We start from the raw sequence: 15798 nt of genomic DNA on the forward strand, positions 1-15798 counted from the left end.
GCTCCATTCTACTCATGCTTTCCATCCCTAACTTTCTAAATAAAGCAGAATGGGTATATTGGGATACACGTACCCTCGTGTGACTTCTCTGCTCACTTATGACCTGTTGGAATGGCTGGTAGATTTCCCAAGGAGGACCGTTAAAGACACAGTTATTCTCTGAATGTGGCCAGAACCATTATGACATCCAAGTTACCACCAGTTCTGTTTTTCATACAAAGTTGCCCTATCCTTACCCTCTAAGGCCTGCTCTTGCTAAATCCTTTTTTTCCCCCTTCTTGTGAATTTTTTACCCAAAAAATTATGTTCCCTTCTTGGCATAGAGCCAAAAGATGGCCAACCCAGAGATTGGTAGAAGGAAAGATTTATGATTTTCAGCAGGTAAGAGGAATACTGGGGATCTTCCCCAAAGCAGTGTCTCCAGAAGGAGCAAAATTGGGGAAGGTTTAAGCTAAGGGCACATGCATATTCATGAAGGGGCCTAGGTGGTGGACAGAGCCCAAGTTTTACTTGATTGAAGTCATGAGGGTCAGAAAAGGTCAACAGCATCATCATGCCAGGTTCCAGCTGATTGGGTGGTTGAGGCCTTGAGTTAATCTTTACCATTGAAATAGAACTGGGATAGTTTAAAACTGATATGTTATCTTTGCTACTGTTACTTCTCTTGCCTGATGATAGTTTTTGTTTCTGCATTCTCCCCTTAAGATTATTGATTACTGAGACCTGTTCAAGGGCCATCATTAACGCTAGGCTTTGATCACAAAATGGCTTAGTCCAAAAACAGCTTCTCTTATGTCAATAAAACCGCACCTGGTTCTCTTTCCCCAGGGATTCCCCCCATCCCCCAACCCCTTTTCTGCTTATAGTTTTACTATGTCTCTTCCTGATCCAATGACCCAAGACACCTTTGGCAGAGGAAAAGTCACTCTTACCCTGTTCTGGATTTTGTCTGAACAGTAAAAACACGTTACAACTTGTCAATAAGCATTCCTACGAGAAATACAAAAAAAGAAGGTAAGGGATGGAGACCAGAACCAGAGAGGAGTAATAATAATCACCACCACCACTGTATACTGAGCACCAAGCATCCAGCGCTGGGCACATATTTGCATTCACAAACCCTAAACTCTGAGCACTATCTCTCTCTCTCTTTTTTTTTCCCCTGGCTGCACCCAGAGCATGCAGAAGTACCCAGGCCAGGGGTCAAACCCACACTGTAGCTTAGAAGTGAGCCACAGCAGTGACAACACTGGTTCCTTAACCCACTGTGCCACCAGGGAACTTCTAAGCAAGAAACCATGTCCAAGCTTTTGCATCCTTCTGTTTTGAAATAAAAGGCATTTCCTTTAGCCTCCTAGGCATCCTCGCAGGCTGACTCAAGAATTAGTGATTAGGAAATATCGATAGAGATAAAAGCTAGTTAAATCAGTCTCCATTATGTTATGCTTTGCCTTGGCCCACTAACTTTAATACCAGATATTAACACTGAATACTTCCTAGATCATGTAAACCTGAATTTAGCTCAGTTTCTCTTGTATTTAGAATTGTTTGATCTGCAAATGCTTACTTTTCTTTAAGCCAAGTACATAGAGCTCATTGATTCCAAAGACAAAGACACATACTGAGACATATATCTAGACAGAGATCTCATAGCTTTATCTTAAAATGTGATCTAGAGAATGTTATGGTCAGGGCACCTTACAAAAGAAAATCATCTTTTTACCTATCATTGGCTTGTAACCAAAAGTGGTCCAATTCTGGAGACCGCATCTCAAGGGGCTGCATTCAGGAGACAAATCTGAGTTTCCCATAGCTGCCACATATGTGTACACATAAGACAAATGCAAACATACAAGGAACACAATATGATTCCTGCAGGAGAAAAGCAAAAGGGTGACATCCAAGAGTTTCCTCAACTTATTCCAATAAAAGTTTCTCTTTTAACAATAAACAAGGAGTTTCCATCATGGCTCAGTGGTAACGAACCTGACTAGTGTCCATGAGGAAGTGAGTTTGATCCCTGACCTTGCTCAGTGGGCTAAAGATTCAGCATTGCCATGAGCTGTAGTATAGGTCACAGAAATGACTTGGATCCCTTGTTGCTGTGGTTGTGGTGTAGGCTGGCAGCTACAGCTCCAATTCGACCCCTAGCCTGGGAACTTCCAGATGTGTGGGTGCAGCCCTAAAAGAACAAAAAACAAAACAAAACAAAACAAAGCAAAAACAAACCAATAAACAGCATGCAAATGGAAAGACAGGGAATCATGACTGCAAGTGTCAGGGCAAGTCATCTGGCAAATGCAAAACAAAAAATAGCAGCTGGGATAAGTTACATTTACTTACTTGAATTTATTTATTTTTTATTTTTTGACTTCTTGTCTTTTAGGGCCACACCGGCAGCCTGTGGAGGTTCCCAGGCTAGGGGTCGAAGTGGAGCTGTGGTCACCTGCCTATGCCAGAGCCACAGCAATGCCAGATCTGAACCGTGTCTGCAACCTACACCACAGCTCACGGCAATGTCAGATCCTTAACCCACTGAGCGAGGCCAGGGATCAAACATGCATCCTCAAGGATGCTAATCAGGTTCGTTAACCACTGAGCTATGATGGGCACTCCCTTACTTACCTGAATTTAAAAGACTCTTTCCTTCTCCTTTCTCTTTCTCTCCCCACCTCTGCCCTGTTTTGAAGTTCTACTAGTTACTCAAAGCCAAAGTCTCAGGCAAAGTGGGCTGTGTTTGTTCATCAAGAACATGATAAGAGTTAGCTGCGTGCTTTCTCCTAGGCGTATTCTTGCTCTCTGAGGGTCAGAACTCGAAAAAAAATTTCATCAAGCTAGCTTTCTCTAATTGCATATGTTAACAAGTTTTGGAATTTCAACAGTTTTATCTCAATTTTGGCAGACATGTCGACCTATAGTTATAAATTTCCTCTGATGGCATTCCTGTCCTGGCTCAGTGGAAATTAAACTGACTAGCATCCATGAGGATGCAGTGGTTCAGGTTCAATCCCTGGCCTGGCTCAGTGGGTTATGGATCTGGCGTTGCCGTGAGCTGTGCTGTAGGTTGCAGATGCAGCTGGGATCTGGCGTTGCTGTGGCCAGCAGCTATAACTCCAATTTGAGCCCTAGCCTAGGAACCTCCATGTGCCGCGAGTATTGCCCTAAAAAGCAAAAAATTTTTCTGGAGTCTAAAGAATATTGTGGCCACACAGTTTAAAGTCAATTTTTCCTTATTCATAGGTTTACAAGTATAGGTCCACAAGTCTGCCAAAATTTTCCCTCTGGGGCTGTCAAATAGAAACAATTTCCATATATTTGATAAAAAACAAACCAGAATGCTTGCCAGCAAATAGAAGCCTCAAACCAGAAAAACCGAACCAGACAGCACAAAGCTCAGATTGGCTTCCAAGTCCCACTAAGCCTGTGACCTTAGTCCAAGTGTTGCCTTACAGGTGGGATTTCTGAAACAGAAGATCCCTAGATGGAACCTAAGACTTGGCTCCTTAGATGAACAAAGTCCAAGGGGGCCTCAGAGTGCATGCTGGGGGACTTACCCAGATACCCAGATGTTGGCCAAGGCGTCATGACATCCCAGGATTGTACACTTCTCCTTCCCCAAAATAATTCCTCAGAGTAGAAATTACTGGTGTGGGTGGAAGGAAGAAAGGAATGCTCAAAGTGAAGGTCGCCCTCAGCACCTGCTAGGCAGACTCCCTTTCACTCTCCATCCCCAACCCTTCCAGGATGGCAGACCAGGTATGAGAGTCAGATCGTGGATGAGCCCCCAAATTTTTCTTTTTTTTTAGGGCCGCACCTGCGGCATATGGAAGTTCCCAGGCTAGGGGTCTAATCGGAGCTGTAGCTGCCGGCCTACACCACAGCCACAGCAACGTCAGATCTGAGCCGTGTCTGCAACCTACACCACAGCTCATGGTTTCATTTCCACTGCGCCACGACAGGAACTCCGTTTTCGTTTTTTTGAGCCCCCAAATTTCGTAGCCAAGATTGGCCTCTGTACACTGGTACATGTTAAGTCACAGAGATGGTTTTGGGTGAAGCAGAAAGAACAGCTTTACTGCTTTGCCAGGCAAAGGAGGGCACAGCAGGGTAACACCTCAAAACAGTGTTTCCCCTTGAGAGAGAATACCAAGAGGACTTCTAGGTTTAGCTCAAAAAAAGGACTGTAGGTAAAGATTACTGTCCTGGGATTCTTCTCCCTCCATGGATCATTTCTCTTAGACTTCAAGCCCCCTTCAAGGAGATAGAGTTCAAAGCCTCTGGCCAAGGCAAGAATTGCCAGACCTTTATCATTGCCCCACTTGTCTCTGTGTTTATGCCCTTTCCCCACCTTGAGCAACCTGGTCTACTCCTAGGAAGGAAAGTTAAGTGGCTCACTCCCCACCCCCACCTCTATAAGGGCCTTAAACGCCCCAACCAACCAGCAAGTATATCATAAGACCCTTTGTTCTCAAACAATTAGTAGGTCAACAGTTGTGTCTTGAGACCTCCCCTCTCCCTGGGTTATAAAAACAGACATGACCATGCACTCATGGTTGGCACTCCCTGATTATCAGGAAGTCATGCCGCTGTGCTTGCAGCCTCTCTTATCTCTCAGTAAACTGTCTCTCCACCTCACCATGCTCAATAAACTCTTCTTTCTTTTCACTCTGATATGAGTTCAGAAATTCTTCTTCTGACCCATGTGCACAGACCGCGACTATTTCAAAGTCGTCAAGGCCACAGTCAGGTGGTCAGTGATGGGTTCTGGTGGTCTTTGGGGTTATTGCACCTGGACTTTCTCTTGGCAGTGAAAGTTGCCCACAAAAGAAGGGGGGTTTTAAGGAGTGTTTCAAAGGAAATGAAAACACTAGGCATGCACTTTAACTCTAATGAAAGTAATCATTAGTAAAAACAAGCAAGGAAAAATTATTTGTGAAAAGCCAGAGTAAGTTAGTGTGCCCAAGGCAGGGCATAACATAATAGACTGCTATTAACTAGTTTTTAGCTATAACAGGGTTTCCTAATCATTAGGTCTTGAGTCAGCCTTTTGAGACTGAGGGGAGGCCTGGAAGACTAAAGGAAAAGCCTTTTACTTCAAAACACAAGGACACAGGGGCTTTTACAGTTTTCAAGCCCTGACTGGACAGAGGAAAATACTGAGGGCATGGAGAAGCGATTAGCCAGGTCACCAGGTAGTATCGGGTAGAAGCAGGTTTCCGACCTAAATCTGACTTCCAGAGCTCTTAAGAATTCAAAGAGAAAAAATAGGAAGAAGGGTGGTTTTTTGTTGATTAACGGATAAACACACAAGTGAGACAGAAGGAGACGGAAGGAGCTCCTACGCAAACCGCAGCAAAACAAAAAAGTGATAAGAAGGTAAGAGCCTAGAAAGAACTGCAGGGGAAGTAAAACTAAAAAAGATCAAGAAACTCCTCAGAAGGCTGGGAGACCTGAAAGGCCCGCCGTAAGGTCTGGGTAAGGAAGAAAGTGCCTAAATGTGGGGCCCCACCCCTAAGCTCTCAGGTTGGCCGCCCTTTCCCCAGCGAGGCGGGACTTCCTCCCCTCAGGGCAGCTGCTTCCGGTGGAGTCCGGAAGACTCTGCAGGGAAGAGGCGGGGCTAAAACTGTGCAGCCAGTCGGCGCGACGACTTCATCTGGACAGGTCGCTCGTGGGGTAACTTGCTCTAGGGAACTAGTACCATGGCGTCCGGCTGCAGGATTGGCCCGTCTATCCTCAACAGCGACCTGGCCAATTTAGGGGCCGAGTGCCTCCGGATGCTGGACTCTGGGGCTGATTATCTGCACCTGGATGTAATGGACGGGTAACTCCGTGGGGCTCGGGTCAGGGCTGCCGCGCGGGGCGGGCTCAGCGCACATTCATTGAGTGCCTGTTGAGTGCACAGCGACCTGTACCGCCGAGCGCCTCACTCTGAACGCGGTACTAAGAAGGTGCCTGGGTGGGAGCCCTGGCGGCCCTGCTTGGAGGGGATCCGAGGTTTGGACGCTTCCCAAACCTCAGCCTCTTCCCCTCCCCCCAGATAACGTATGGTCTTCTGGCATTTAGCGCCCGGAAGCGACCTTAAGGCTGGCCTGTCTCTCATTTTCAGTTAGAGAAACTGAGGCCTAAGGGGATAGGCATGACTGGCCCAAGCTCATATAGCTAGTTAGTGGCAAAGCTGGGGAGATAGATGTGTGTAAAGATAACAAGCTTGGCATCTAGAGTGAGAATGCCCAAGTTCTGACACTTGCTGGGTTTCTTGGGACGAGCCATTTAACCTCATTGAGCTTCAGTTCCATTGTGTGAAAAATGGGAGTGATAACACACCCTACCACTTAGGCATCTTTGAAAGACGAAATGAGCTAGTTAGTACACACAAAGTTTACAGTGCCTGAAGTATAGTAAATAAATTCTCTGTTAGTGTTTGTATCTTTGTTCGAGTCTTGATTTTTCCTGTTTTCTCTTTAGGCATTCTGCTCTTCAGGGAGGTCAGTTTATTGCAAGTAATTTTTAAGCACTGTAGTTATAGCCCATAATCAATATTGTTTGAAAGCAAGATGATGCTAGTTTCTTAAGTTGGTTATAGAATGAGGAAACAAACAGAGAAAACAGGTAAGACTCCCTCAAGATTACACACACTTTGATAGACTTACAACTTGGATCTTCTTGGGTTTACCAAGTGGTTCTCTGAGCGCCACTGACAACTGGTCATAAAAATCGTAACAGCCATTGTTTTGGTTTGGGGTAGAAAAATAAGTTTATTGTAAATAAGTAAAATCTCTGTGCTGGCCTCATGCAAATCTGCAAGTTCATAGTTTTTTTTTTTTTACAAAAGATGGTTAGTCACTTCCCTTTCTTTTTAATATCATCCCTCTTAGGACAGCTTTGCCTTCCTTTGTTCTATCTGGTTAAATTTGTTGTTTTTCTTTTGCATTCCACTCTGTTACCTCAATAATGTGCCCAACTAATAATGGCAAAATCTTGACCCTAAAGTTCTAACGATTCTAGGCTAAGTATGGAAGATTAGTAAATATTACCTTTTATAAAAACCTCTATTTTTAGTTTGCTATTGTATGTAATTCATTTATATGCTTTTTGTTTTGTTTTTGACACCTTTGCTTGAAAGCTCTGACCTTTCACAGGTAATATTACTGGAGTGTGTGTGTACCTCAGAGATGGGTAGCTACATTTTTGTGCCTGAGACAAAATTTTGTGTCTAAGACACTTGGAGGTCTCAGGATAGGCTACGGAGTAAATATGTATAGTACAGAGAGCAACCTGGTTTTAAATTCTCTACCTTGTTTGAGTGAGTGAATGAATGGAGAAAATCCTTTTTTTCATTTTAATTAGGAATATCAGTGATAACATTAAGTGATGATTATGAACACTTGACCATTTCTGTTCTGATACTGCAACCTTACGAACTTGGTACTGTTATCGGCATTAGCTTTGACAGTGAACAGTTTGAAAGCTTAAGTCATCTCGTAGCTAGGAAATGGTTGAGCCGGGATTGAAAGCATGCAAACATCTTGTTTTGTCTCAGAAATTAAATGTCTTCTGTGGGTGTTATTGGGCTTAGAGAAAATGATTAAGACATTGTCTTCAAAGAGCAACTAATTTATATTTCTGTTATTTAATATTTCTCCTGATGCACTGTAAGCTCCCTGAAAGCAAGGTCTGTCTCTTTGGCTCACCTCTGTGTTCTCTGCAGGAAAAGCACCATGGCAGTCTTAGTTATAACTGGGTGGGTGAATGACTTTATCATGATGGAGGGATTTCCAAGGAATCTTTTTTGCCCTCCCAGCCCAATGGCAGACCCTAAGCTTATTGAGACAAAAGTACTTTTATCTGTTGTTGTTGTTTTTTTGTTTGTTTGTTTGCTTTTTAGGGCTGCACCTGTGGCATCTGGAAGTTCCCAGGTAGGGGCTGAATTGGAGCTGCAGCTGCCAGCCTATGCCACAGCAAAGCGGGACCCAAGCCACGTGTGTGACCTGCACCGCAGCTGTGGCACCGCCAGATCCTTAACCCACTGAGTGAGGCCAGGGATCAAACCCACATCTTCATGGATACTACTTGGGTTTGTTACCGCTGAGCCATGACGGGAACTTCTGTTTTTTGTTTTTGTTTTTATGGGTGCACCCACAGCATGTGAAAGTTCCTGGGCCAGGGATTGAATCTGAACTACAGCTGTGACCTATACCACAGCTGTGGCAATGCTGGATCCTTAACCCACTGTGCTGGACTGGGATCAAACTCGCGCCTTTGCAGCGACCCAAGCCACTGCAGTTGGATCTTAACCCACTGTGCCACAGCAGGGACTGCTTGTTTTGTTTTTTTAATTTTATTGGAGTATTGTTGATTTACAGCATTGTATTAGTTTCAGTTGTACAACAAAGTGAATCAGTTATACATGTATTTATATATCCATTCTTTTTTCCCATATTGGTTATTACAAACTATTGAGTAAATTTCCTTGTGCTATACAGTAGGTTCTTGTTTTAAAAGTTTTTGCAGTTCTCTTGTGGCGCATTGGATTAAGGATCAGGCGTTGTCACTGCAGCGGTTCGGGTTTGATCCCTGGCCTAGGAACTTGGACGTGTCGCAAGCAAGGCCCCCCAAAAAAGTATTTGTTTTTTATTGACTCCTTTCCCCCTTTACCAAGAAACATCTTGATTGGAAGGGGGAAAAAAAAAACACCTTAATTCTGGTTACAATATTTTAAAACTCTTTCCCTCTTAAGCTTCACAACTTTATGAACTAAGAGCCATTTTAATTTCCCTTTTGCAAAGGAAGAAGCTAATATGGGGAGATTCAGCTCCTTCCTGAATGTCCTACCTGAAGAAGCAGAGCCTGGCTGAGCTGCAGTACCTTCTAGGCGGTGTGGGGTGGGGGTGACATGAAGGTAAAAGAGAGGTGGGGGCCTCCCCTTCCCAAGGCGACCATCCACAGTTTACCTTCCCTCCAGGAGGAGGCTTGAATGTGTGTATTGTTTTCTAGTCCCCTCTCTTCCCCTGAAGCCTCCACTGTGTCTTCTGATTAAAACTGGAAGTCTTGGAGTTCCTGTTCTGGCTCAGCAGTAGCGAACCCAGCTAGTATCCATGAGGTCACAGGTTCAACCCCTGGCCTAGCTTAGTGGATTAAGGATCCAGCGTTGTTGTGAGCTGTGGTATAGGTTGCAGACTTGGCTCGAATGTGGCGTGGCCGTGGCTGTGGCTGTGGTGTAAGCCAGCACCTGCAGTACAATTGGACCCCTAGCTTGGGAACTTCCATATGCTGCAGGTAGGGCCCTAAAAAGACAACAAACAAAAAAACCCCAAAACATCTTGAAAGTCAGGAACTAGATCTGGGAACATTGTTGTGGGTCGGGCGCTAGTATGGTTGGGTGTTTGAAATAATGAAGAGGTCGATTTTTCTGGAAAAGAATATTGGAACACATGTAAAACTTAAATGTGTCATGACAGGATGGTGACTGGAAATGTGTTTGTTCTAAGTGTAGGAACAGAGCAAATAAGCAATTTCAAAAGTTAGGATTAAAACACTTGGGAGATTTCACCTTAGTTCCTAGATTTCTGGCTTTGAAAATTTTGCAGAGATTTCCAGTACTGGGCCCATAGTATTTAGGAGGCCACAGTGGGCAGAGGCTGAATGGCAGCCACCATTAACCAGGCCAGATGTCCCCTGTCATCTGCCCTGTTTCACTCCTCCATGTCTCCTGCCAACCCCCACCCCTGCCGGCTGCAGGCATGTGAGGGTGTGATTCCTGATTCAGAGGAGGTGTTTTCTGGTTATGGTCTTGCTGCGTTTTATGTCTACTTTGATTCTCTTACTCTCTTTGCCTTGTTGAGGGAGCTGGTAAAGGTTTGCTTTGTGTGACAGTTATGAAGTTTAGGGCTGATGATGGAATGTGATGGGAAATCAAAGTAATTATCCTTTATCCCTATATTCTAAACAATTAGATGAATCTTCATAAGTTCACGGGGGAGAAGAGGACATTTTTTAAAATTGTGTTTTACTTTTGGCGGTCTACTCCAAAATGACACTATAGCTTCTGTTTTCCACTGAAGTAAAAGTGTATTTGTTTTATTCTCAGATTTTTCCCAAGATGTTATTGTTGTGTTTATTTTCATGATAAGTGCAACCTGAGGTGGAGACAACAAAAGTACTTCCAAGGCCACACAGGAGATTGACAGAACAGAACAGTGAATGAAATATAAATCTTTCATTCCCAGAGTTGTGTAATACTTAGTAGGCCTTACTGTCTACTTATGTGACTCTTACCTCTAAGTTCTAGGTGAACATAAGTTTCTTATCCAGATCTCTAGTAGTCATTGCCCTTAGGAGTAAGTACTAGAACTCCAGCCTCTTAGGATCAAGGTGCTCAAGAGTAAGTGTCTGTACCCATCCACCTTACCTCCCCTCAGGTGTCTCCTAAATCCTGACCTCGCTCTTAAGGCTCTCCTCCTCTGGACTTTATTTTTCTGTTAGTTTGTAGTTGTCCATGGAGGGGCAGACAAGCATAGTAGTTAAGAGCCTGAACTTTGGAGCTAGATTGCCTGTGTTAACTCTACCTCTAGCACGTATTGGTTGTGTGATCTTGGGCCTCTTTTTCTCATCTGTAAACTACAGATAATAGTGTTACCTATCTCAGTGGATTGTTGTGAGGTTTTAATGAATTGATACATAGGAAGTGTTTAGAATGGTGCCTGGCCTGTATATATTTTAATTTTTATTAGCACTTATGTTGCCTCTCATCTGAGCTCAAGACCTTAGCCATGGTTTATTCTATCTCCTCCACCCCCGGCTCCCATTCTTATTGCTGTCCTTGTTTCCATTCTTGTTGTTTCTTGCAATTTACCAACACCTGTTAACTCCTTTCTTCTAGTTTACTGCCCAGTCTGTCTTCCTACTATATTTAATTTTTTTATTTGCTTCTCTCTTTTAAAACCTCAGTTGATATTTACAGCAGGATAAAGTCCAAACAGTGAGCCTGGTGTTCGATACCCTTAATGTGGTACAGTGTGCCTCCTGCCTCTTCCATACTAGCCAGGGTGGGCAACACCATCTCCCTCTGCAAGTGCTATGCTCCTTGCTTCTAGAACTGTGTTACCTTATGTTGCCCACTTGCTATTGTTTAGCTTTTCTTACAGTCCTCATATAGGGTAATATCTACTACTTTAACAAATAAAGCCCAGGTTTTGATGGCTTAAAATAAAATTTATGTCTTATTTATGTAATTGTTCATTGTAAATGTCCTTCCATGCAGCAGTTCAGAGACATGATCCACTTCCATCCTGTGGCTCTGCCTCATATAAAAGGCTTCTTCATTGACCAAAGGGTGAGGTGAGCGCACAACAGAAATACTCCTAACCTCCTGGGCTCTGCAGTGACGCTCATCACTTAAACTCAGAGTCTCTTGGTGAGAACTAGTCACGTCGGCTACCTGGATGTAAAGGGAGCTGGGGAATGGTCCTTGGCTGAGCTGGCTCCCTACCAGCAACTGTACTGTATTGGTCAGTCATGAATTCTGGTGACTTTCTTGCCAGTGAGATTATAAACTTTTCTGGAATAAGAAGGAACTCTCGCATTATTTCTTTATAAAATACAATACTCTCTGAAGCACCTGGCCTGGTACTTACATATGGGAGGTTTTGTTAAATATTGAAGTGAGCTGGTGATAGAACAAAAAGTCTAACTGGAGTAGAATAACAGTTAGCTACTTTAGGTCTGATATCGGGAAGCCTTAATTTGAATTGTGCCCCAACAAATTATTAACTGTGTTACTTAAGGAAGTTACATATCCTGTGCTTTTCAGACAGAGATAATAACAGCATCTACTTCATAGGGCTGTTGTGAAGATGAAATGAAAATAAGGTACAATATCTGGTTCATTGTAAACCTTCAGGAAGTTGTGGTTATTAATACACATTTACAGCTTAAGTTTCTTTTTTTTCCCTTCTACGGCTGCCCGGGAGGCATATGGGAGTTCCCAGGCTAGGGGTTGAATCGGAGCTGCAGGCTTATGCTACTGCCTCAGCAACACCAGATCTGAGCTGCATCTGCGAACTATGCCCCCGCTTGTGGAAATGGCAGATCCTTAATCCCTGGCAAGGCTGGGGATTGAACCCGAATCCTCATGGATACTGGTTGGGTTTTTAACCTTTTCAGCCACCGTGGGAACTCCCACATTAAGTTTCTTTGTTGGTAATTTTTTTTTTAAGTTTAAAAAAACTGGCATTTAGTGAGGTGGATTAGAAGTAGCCATAGGCAGCCTGTGATAGGCTAAGATTTGAGAGACCTAGGTCAGAGTCTTGAACTTCCTAATTAGTATGTGACTTGGGGAAGTCATATAACTCTGGGGGTTTTGGTTTTGTCATATTTCATTTCTACTTGTCAGGGATTATGGATTATAGAGTTAAATAGGGTAAATCATGTGACATTATTATTTGCTGAATGGTCAAGGAGATACTGCTCTAAAAAACTAAAAGTATCCAGATATTTTTGTGTGTTGTTTAATATTGATGTTAAATACTAAATCAAAAAAATATTGCAGTCACAGGCATTTCTTCTACCCCCATCAGAATACGTTTTGGAAAAAATACAGAAGCTGAATTGAAAACATTTTCAGAGTAAGATTTTGTTTGTCTTGTAGGCATTTTGTTCCCAACATCACCTTTGGTCACCCTGTGGTAGAAAGCCTCCGAAAGCAGCTAGGCCAGGACCCCTTCTTTGGTAAGTGGGTGTCATGCCATCGAAGCGGGGTGTGTTGCTCAATAAAGGGAAAGTAGCTGGTTGCTTTCTTAACCTCCAGTTTCACCTTGTACCCTTTTCCCCTCCTCCCTGTCCTGGGACTTCATTGGCTGTGCCTGTAAGATGCCAAACTCTTTCCCGCTTCAGGGCCTTAGCACTTTGGCTAAATCTCTTCACCTAGACAGCTCTTCACCTAGACTGGCCAGTGTTTTATCTTTCCACCCCAGATCATTTCTTTCAGAGAGCCCTTTCTGAGCACCCTGTCCTAAATTAACCTTTTTCCAATTATGTTGCCTTGTTTCTTTTCCTCTTAGAATTTCTTTAAATCTGAGAGTAACTACTTATAGGGCAGTATTTCATTCATTTATTTATTTATTTATTTATTTATTTTTTGCTGTGGTTTTCCTAGATCTTAGTAGAGACACACAGCTAGGTGGGGCTCGATGTAATTGTTAAATGAATTTATTAATTGATTAACAAATTGTTCAAATGTGAAGCCAATTCATGGAAATTGGAGTTTTCTACAAGGGGGGCCTATATATGTGCCACTACAGTGTTGTAGGATGTGAATTAAGATTTTTTTAAAAATCACACAGTGACCTAGAAGTTCTTCCTTCTGAAATATAGATTCAGTCCGCATATCACTGTTTCTGCTCCCATTTCAAACTAAGTTAGCAATGTCTCACTTGTCAGATCTCTAGTACATAAGACATTTAGTGAGTTTTTGTAAATATGTTTTTTGTTTTTTCATTTTTCACTGCCCCATGGCATGTGGAGTTCACAGGCCAGGGATCAGATCCGAGCCATAGTCGGAACCTAAGCCACCCCTGTGGCAACACCAGATCTTTAACCTACTCTGTCAGGCTGGGGATTGAACCTACATTCCAGCACTCCCGAGACGGCATTGATCCCATTGCACCACAGTGGGAACGCCTGTAAATGTGTGTTTTTATGTAACTCATTACATAAACTTAGTAAAACTTAGATTTTTAAAATTAACATATTGTGGTCTAGTTTTACGAAAAAGCACTGGCTGTGCTGTTCAGTATGATAGCCATTAGCCACATGTAGCTATTTAGATTAGTTAAAATTTAAAAAAATTAAAAATTGGAAGTTCCTGTTGTAGCTCAGTGGAAACGAACCTGACTAGTATCCATGAGAATGCAGGTTTGATCCCTGGCCTTGCCCAGTGGATTAAGGATCCCACATTGCCATGAGCTGTGGTGTAGGTCGCATACACAGTGGCTCAGATCCCATGCTGCTGTGGCTGTGGTGTATGTAGACTGGCAGCTGTAGCTCTGATTTGACCCCTAGCCTGTAAACTTCCATGTGCCATGGGTGTGGTCCTAAAAAAAAAACCAAAAAAACAAAACAAAACAAAAAAAACCATTCTTAGTGGCATTAACTACTTTGCAAGTTCTCAGTAGCCATGTGTGGCTTGTGGCTGTTGTACTATGCCGTACATTTATAGACACTGCTGTCATTGTAGGAAGCTCTTTTAGAGCCTCTGTATAGGTTCATCCACTTGAGTGCACCACAGAAAATGTACATTATCACCTCATTTATGTGGCATGAGGGAAACAATGTTCCAGCAACATGTCCACCATTTTAAAATTCCAAGTACTTGAATATAAGTTCTGACTATCTGAATTTGGGGGAGGAGGGTGAGCATTTTTTTATAATGATTTTTATTTTTTCCATTATAGTTGGTTTACAGTGTTCTGTCAATTTCTACTGTACAGCAAATTGACCCAATCTCTCTCTCTCTCTCTCTCTCTCTCTCTCTCTCACACACACACACACACATACACATACTTTTTTTTTTTTTTTCACATTATCCTCCATCATGTTGCATCATAAGTGACTGGATATAGTTCTCTGTGCTATAGCAGGATCTCATTGCTTATCCACTCCAAATGCAATAGTTTGTGTGAACTTTTAAAACTACATTTTGGAAAATGCATTTTCCAGGGTAAATTTGTTCCTATGACTATCAAAGTTGAATGAAATAAATAGCATTGTTTGCCCCCACTTGTGCAGTGGCCACAGAGTCCTCCACTCTGGCTTCGTGTGGAATTAGAATTTATATGGTTTTCCTTTTTCCTTCCTTTTAGTTGACCTCTGAGTATTATTTCTCACTGCCGTTTGACTCCCCTCCTTAACATACCTCTTCTCTACCAACTCACCTGCCACCACCCCACACAATCTGTTTTTTCCTTCCTGTTTTTCATGTATTATTTGCTGATAAACTTGCTAATCAATCTTTCTAGATGTATATCTCGGGTAAAGATGAATGGACTCTATATGCTTTAATACCTGGTTTTATAACCTTCAGGAAACATGTTTTTTAATTCTTGGATATTGATTGTTGGATAATTGATACATGAATCTATCCTGGGGGTTAGATCACAAGTCGTCTGTATAACTGCTGCAGTTTTTAACCATTCAGTCTCAAATTGAGTAGAAATGACCAGGTATCTAAGGGGTAAAGTGGTAGAGAAAGTCATTTTTCCTGTTAACTACGTCGGTGGTCTTCATGTGAGGTCTGAGGACCTGTGGGAGTCCTTTTCAGATGGTCCATGATGTCAAAACTATTTAAAGTTTTATTTGTGAATTATCCGTACTGATATTATTTGCCGTTATTTGTACTGATGGTGCAAAAGCAATGGTGAATTAGTCTGCTGGTGTCTGAGGCTGAGACAGGCAGTGATATTGAACTACACAGGTGGTCATGATATTTTTCTTTGCCATGCGTTCACAGTAAGTATCCTTGAAGCAGTATAAGTGATTGATTAGTAAATCTTGACCCTTGAGTGCATGTCTCTAGTATTTTGTGTGACAAAGTAGGAAGTACATATATAAAGCCCTTTTGCTATGTCCTGGAGAAGGATGGTTTCCTTCAGGAAAAGCACTCATGCAGTTTCTTAAGTTGTTTCCCTTGAAGAAACAACCAAAAGGTGAACGGTGGTTATCAGGCTTGGATAGTTTACTGACATTTTCTTTTAAATGAACTAAGCGAGATGAGGGGAGCTCCCTGGTGGTCTAGTGCTTAAG

General features: G+C 42.7%; 1 protein-coding gene and 1 long non-coding RNA gene across 4 annotated transcripts in view; one reads left to right on the forward strand and one right to left on the reverse strand.

The window, feature by feature from the left end:
* Positions 1–889: 889 nt before the first annotated feature.
* Positions 890–5499, reverse strand: LOC102158523 (uncharacterized). Its single transcript, XR_002339061.2, has 4 exons — positions 4637–5499; positions 3555–3643; positions 1724–1872; positions 890–990 (listed from the first exon to the last, which is right to left on the reverse strand). It is a non-coding gene; the product is annotated as an uncharacterized LOC102158523 (long non-coding RNA).
* A 134-nt stretch (positions 5500–5633) lies between these two features.
* RPE (ribulose-5-phosphate-3-epimerase) overlaps positions 5634–15798 on the forward strand; it is a 19467-nt gene continuing 9302 nt past the window's right edge. Inside the window, exons 1-3 of one of the 3 annotated variants that reach the window (XM_013984453.3) lie at positions 5634–5810; positions 11261–11337; positions 12647–12726. In XM_013984453.3, coding sequence (XP_013839907.1) covers positions 5700–5810; positions 11261–11337; positions 12647–12726 — 268 coding nt within the window. In that variant the 5' untranslated portion in view covers positions 5634–5699. Of the gene's footprint in view, positions 5822–11260; positions 11338–12646; positions 12727–15798 lie in introns of all 3 variants that reach the window. The other 2 variants (XM_003133629.5, XM_013984455.3) reach the window with 2 other exon arrangements.

Source organism: Sus scrofa, chromosome 15 (assembly GCF_054392235.1).
Source record: "Sus scrofa isolate SSC_HxYL_T2T_F1_AM1 chromosome 15, Sscrofa_HxYL_maternal_Yorkshire_Landrace_v2.0, whole genome shotgun sequence".
NCBI classification, from domain to species: Eukaryota; Metazoa; Chordata; class Mammalia; order Artiodactyla; family Suidae; genus Sus; species Sus scrofa.